Genomic DNA, 6,000 nt, shown 5'->3' with positions numbered 1-6,000 from the left:
GCCTGCGCTACGCGTTTTTTGCGCTCTGCGGCCGGGGAGTTAGTTGCCAGTGTAGAGGCGCCCCCATTCACCCGGGCGCCGCCCCTGGGCAAGCCCCAAGCTTAGGCCGTACGGAACCTACTCATTGGGATTTAGCGTCCACTCTCAATCCTGACACCATCCAGACCCAGCAAACGCAGCGGGGCGGGGCTGGGCATCGGCGGCGCCTTCTGCGGAAGGTGCGGTGCCACGTGCGCGCTGCACGGACCCCGAATCCCGCGAGTTCCGCAGTGGCCTCTGCCGCTCCCAGAATTGGGCCCCCAGCTTTAGGGCGGGGCCTCTTCCTAGCTTCTGGGCTGGTTGTCGATTCCCACCCGCCCTCAGGGTAGGCTCCAGCCCAGAGCCACAGGGCCGGAGTCGTTCCCCGCGGCTGCTCCCAGGGCTCGCGCAGAGAGAGGCCCATCGGCGGACCGCGGTGGGCCAACCTTTCCTGGATTCCGGGCTGCGGGTCTTTGGGTGGCGCAGGGCCGAAATAGAGCCTCAGTCTTGGCTCTACAAACCCTGGAGTCTTGGATATTTTCTGGCCGCAGAGCAGAGCCTAGACTCCTAGCCTCCCGACGTCGGCCTCCCAGTCCCCGGGATGCAGCGTTTCAGCTGGAGGGAAGCTGGCTGTGTGCCTAGGCCAACCTCTTCTGCGACTCTTTTCCTGTCACTCTCTGTTCTCGGTTTCTGCTTTCTCACTTTCACGGAATGCCAGTGCACGCGAGGGGCCTTGGAGGACTCTCCGCACCAACCCCTTTCCTGGGTCTCCAATCTACCCTTCCGCACAGTCTTGTCTCTCCCTCTCCAAATTTCTTTCTTTATAGATTCTGCCCGCACTTCCTCGCCGGTTTGGCCAGTAGATAGATCTCTCTGCCTCTCTAAATGTGCCTCTCCTTTTTTCCCCGGTGTAGCATTAAACAAATCCAGGTGTATCGAGGTTGAAGAAGTTCCGGCGACGTGGAAAGAAAAACAACAACAACAAAAATACCCTTATTCTGTCCTTGGGACATTTCCGGTCACTACAGTTTGGCTTCCCCTTGAGATGGTGCCAGCGCTGATTCTGCCACGCAGGCCGCTGCTACCGAGGCGCGGGCTCGCTCGCTCTCTAGCTGAGTATGCGTATGTTTGAGTGTGTATTTGTGGGTCGATGGTGAACTGGGGCAAGTTCTCCAAACCGAAAGCTGAGCGGAGTGGGGTTTTTAGGATTTAGGGCTACGGGCAAGTGAGATCGGGGATTTTTCGGGGGCCCAGATGCCGATGTGCGCCTAGAGTCGGAGCGTCCGTAGCCCCTTGTCCAGTATCTCTAGGGCCGAAGCGTCAATTCCGGGTCCCCCGAAGAGATTCGCCACCTTCTCCGCGGCAGGGAGCGGCTTTCGGTCCAACGCCGCGAGAGTCCCGGAGGTTCGAGGCAGGTTGGCCAGGCACAAGGGGAGGTCGATCCACAACCGATAGGGTGGGCAAGGGGATGGCGATTGGGCTTGGGTACCCCAAGTGGGGGGGGGAGCTGTGGATTATTCTGGGCACTGGTGCCACACGACCGGCGGGGTTACGAGTGAGGGCGGGCGCCCCCTCGGGAACGCACATTTGTTTCCCGTTGGTCTGGAGCGCTCAGAGTACAACGCGGTGGTGCCGGGGTCAGGTATTTCCGAGCACCACGAATCCAAGGCTCTTGGTGCTTGGCCTAATCCTCTGCCCTTCCTGGATGAGGACAGGAATCAAGTGACCATTGTACCCCCCCAATCCAAAACCCCCCACAAAGCTAAACACACACGCAACACTCACCAAAGCATCCCACAAACACAAAAACTGAAGCCAACACACGAAAACATAAGCCAAAACCTTCATTAAACGCACTGCACATAAAAACAAAATCAAAATCGAAGAAAACGAAACACATACAAACACGAAATTCACCTAACGCAGAACACACAAACGACACCCACTAGTACAAAATCAAAAAAATATCAAAACACCGCGCAGATCGAACAGCCTTTCAAACGACACACAATGACAGCCTACAAGGACAAAGTACAATACGCACACAAAAATCAAAACACAAGACAGAAAACAAAATCCATCCCAAAGACCAAGATTCACAGAGCAAAACCCACTAAAATGAAATCCACGAAAAACCAACACGCAAAACACCAGCAACAAAAGACTCTCAGATAATGAAAAGAAAACAAACAAAACCAAAACAAACCTTATAAATAGAAAAACAACAACAACCCAAACAACTCCCGTGCCCAGCCCAGGGTGAGATGTCAATTCCGGGAGGGCTTTAGATCTCTAGGCGCAGAAGGCCGCTCCTCCCTGGCTCAGCCTCCCGGCGCGGGCTAGGCGGGAGGGCGGGAAGCAGGGCCTGGGCCCGGTTGCCGAGGGAGAGTGCAGCGCTCGGAGGTGCCCAAAAATCTAGTCTCTGGGGCAGCGACCCGTACCCGTAGGCTGCAGGAAGAGGCGGCGCAGGGGGACTGCGCACACTACTTGGGGGGATGGGGGTGGGGGAGGGGGCCGCCGGGGAATCCACAGCCACGTTTCCGATTGTGGCGAAATCGGCTCAGGGGATAAGTGATGTCCGGTTCCCGAGCCCCCCGCCCCCCTTTTCTCGGGCTCCGGGCTCTTCCCCCTAGGTTGCGGCCCATCCTCGTGACCACCCCCTCCAAAAAACAAACAACACTCTCTGAGGACGACTCACTTTTGGAAACTGCATTGTCCGGCGGGCCAAGAGTCCTCCTGCGGATCTCTCCCCCGCCCGCAGAGAACCTTGCCCCTGCGACCACCCCGCAGCGGGGCCCCACGGGCTTCCAGTGGCCAAGCCAAGCAGCTGGACTCGGGACTTGGGACTAGAAAGGGGAGGGAAGTCTTGAGCCCGAGCCGAAGAGAGCGGGCTGAACATGCCAAACCTCTGCCTGGTCTCTCGGGCTGATGTGCCCTCTGAAATCAAGTCTTGGGGCTCCGGGACACCGCAACGGCTCGGGGCTGGAGGGCGAGGGGATTCCACTTATGGGCCGGGGTAAGGTGTCCGGAACTCCCGACAACCCTCAGGACCTCCTGAGTTGGTTCTGCTCAGCGCCGGTTCTCCCAAGAGGAGGCCCGGATTTTATCTCCAACATTTCACAGCTTACCGTCTGTGCTCCCGTCCAGGATGGGACAGGGTGTGTACTGGGGTGTTTGGGGGGTTCTGGCTCTGCCCTAGACTCAGCAATAGTATTACAGCTGCAGATTGGGTGGGGATGAAGTGGCTGAGAACTGGGGGGCGGGCGCCGCCCTAGGGGTGATTCTGAGGAAACTGGAACGCCTCTCTCAGCCTGGCAACATTGCGTGCCTCTAAAGCCCTTCCAAATTGCACCTGCTTGGGAGAGTGGCTAATTTCTTAAAAAACAAAAACGTGGCCTGAACCCTCTTACGTGGCGGGGTTTGCACCTAAAGGGGTCACCGGCCTCGCGCACCGAACAGAGGGCCACGACACCCAGACTCAGAGATTTGTAGAAGTTGCGGCCGCGAGGCCAGGGCTCCCGACTCGCCTATGGTCGGTCTCTTGCCGTTAGAGTGCAGGCTAGCGCCCGGCTCTGTTGAAGCCTTCCTTCCCTCCCCCACCAACCCCCTATAAAAGTCCAGGGCGGCACGGCGGCTGTACTGCTGCTCTCCCGGCCTCTTGCACTGCTCCGGCCCGACCCGGCCCGCCCCGTCCGGCCCGCTGAGCAGGCAGGGCCGAAGAGCGCGGACACCCTTTCCCAGTTCGGGGCCTGCAGTGCGGGGCGGCACGCTGGGGGCGCGGCGTGTCTGGGGACATCTTGTGATGTTGGCGAGAACAGGACATGATCTCACATGGCGAGAAGCTCTTTAGTTCCTTAATCATTTCACGGTGCCTTCGGACGCTTTTTTTCCACCTAAAACGTTTAGTTTCAGCTCAGTGATCAGCTACCCCGGCTCGGCGGGGGAGCGGAAGGCTTGAATTATTCCGACCTGTGAGCGGCCCCTGACACCAAAAAAAAAAAAAAAAAAAAAGCACAAAAAAGTGGAAACTTTTTTTCCCTGTCCATTACATCAAGTTCTGAAAAATCAAAATGGATTTAGAGAAAAATTACCCGACTCCTCGGACCGGCAGGACAGGTAGGACCGCGATACGCGCTCTAGGCTTGCTAACTCAAGAGACCCAGCGGGGCGCTGGTCCTCAAACACTTCGGCCCTGGGGGAGGGGGTGCGCCTCATTTTCGCAAGGATTTTGACTGCGCGTCTGTCTGAGGCATGTTTCTCTTCAACAATCTGTTCACACACTTCTGATTCAGTTCAAGTGTTTGTGAGTTTGCGTGTGTTTTTCTCTGTTTCTGAATTTTCATGTGGATGTTTATCTGGGGGTCTGAAAGTTTGGGTCTGTGTGTTTACATAGGGGCTCAGAATGTACCTGAGTGACAATGACAATTTGTGTGTCCCTTTACATACATATATATGTATATGTACATATATATGTATGTAGAGGAAGTGTGTGTGTTGAATCTATGTGCATGTGTGTGTGTATTTATATTCATGAATCTGTTAGTATTTTGTTTATAAGTTGCTGTTTCTGGGTACTGTTCTTTTGAGTATCCAAAATGTATGTCTATGCGTGACTATGTATGTGTAAAATTTTGATGAGTGTCTGTACATCTACTCCTTTAAAGGTCTGTGTTCATCTGTCACAATTCAAGTGATTCTGGAAGTGAGAATAAGATGGTTACATTGACCCCTCCATTTTTGGATGACAGCTGCTGTTCACTGGGCATATACCAGTGTATACAAAAGTGCCTGCTTCTAGACACAAAGATAGGTCTGGAACCTGTGGGGTCTGTTGTACTAAGCCTGCCATCAGTCGCTCAGGTTCCGTTCTGTTGCAAGAACAGGAGTAGAGGTGTGCAGCCATTCAATGTGTGGTATACACTGCTTCACTCTTTAGGTACTATTGAGCCTACCATTTATACAAAAGGGTCTTCTGTTGCAGGCACAACCCTGGCAGGCGAGAGGAGGCAGCCTACCTATAAGCTAGTTGTGACTTTTTTGGGAATCCCCAGTCTGCCTTAACTCTTACCTAGATGAGCCTCTGACACTGGGGTGTGTGTGTGTGCGTGCCCGCACGCACGCACATGCTCAAGTTTTATCTTGTGGGTGCCAGGAAGAGAGTGAAAGTAGGTGGACCTGTGTGTCTAACTGGGGCATCCAGCTCTGAACCTGTATACGCACAGGCAGGCCTTTCTAGCACAGAGCCTGGTGTGCCTCCCACAGTTCCAGGCAGTGGGTAGCGGTGGGTGTTTATGTTGGAGAGGAGGTGGCAGGCTGCAGGAAGCTTCTGTCTGCCCTGAGGTAAAAGTCAGGTATGGGTGCCTCTTTCACTCATTAGGCCAAAAGTGCTAAACCCCCATCCAAACACACTTCTGGTCCTGACAGAACTCCATTCCCCGTATCCCTGTGCTTCTGCAAGTACCTACCTCCACCTTCCCTAAGTTCGGGTCAAAAAGGAGGGAGGTGGGGGGTGAACTTGTATCTGGAAACCCAGGACAATTCCCTAGGCTCATATGTGTTTCCAAAATCATGACTGAAGAGAAGTGAGGGCAGAAATCTAAGAGGCAGGGAAGTGAAGAAGGTTCCCCAGGGTGACGGCACAGGAAATGGAACCTGGAAACCCCCTTTGCTCCACCCCCACTCTCCTCACTACTCCCTTAGTAGGTGAGACTCCAGAAGCATCTGCACTGGGGCCTAGGGGGTGTGCATGTGTTGGGAGTGGGTCAAAAGCCTGAGAGGGTGCTCGAGAGGGTCTGCGTGGCTGGCCTGGCTGCCTCTCTAGACAAGCTGTCTACAAAGACTGTAATTCATGGCGGTCGATGGGCTCTTTGATTAGCTCAATCGCCTGAATAATCGTTTAATCAATAAAGCATTTCCTTCCTCTTCAAGACAGGCCTGGGTGGGGCTGGGGAACCGCAGGCCTGGCCAGTTTAAAAATCTGGA

General features: G+C 54.8%; 1 protein-coding gene across 1 annotated transcript in view; it reads left to right on the top strand.

Annotated features, from left to right (window-relative positions):
* Positions 1–3,834: 3,834 nt before the first annotated feature.
* Positions 3,835–6,000, top strand: part of PAX5 (paired box 5) — a 180,396-nt gene continuing 178,230 nt past the window's right edge. Inside the window, exon 1 of the mRNA XM_040267670.1 lies at positions 3,835–4,134. Coding sequence (XP_040123604.1) covers positions 4,089–4,134 — 46 coding nt within the window. The 5' untranslated portion in view covers positions 3,835–4,088. The remainder of the gene's footprint in view (positions 4,135–6,000) is intronic.

Source organism: Oryx dammah, unplaced genomic scaffold, assembly GCF_014754425.2.
Source record: "Oryx dammah isolate SB20612 unplaced genomic scaffold, SCBI_Odam_1.1 HiC_scaffold_1, whole genome shotgun sequence".
NCBI classification, from domain to species: domain Eukaryota; kingdom Metazoa; phylum Chordata; class Mammalia; order Artiodactyla; family Bovidae; genus Oryx; species Oryx dammah.
The sequence above is the reverse complement of the archived record's forward strand: the minus strand, read 5'-3'. Positions and strand labels throughout refer to the sequence as shown.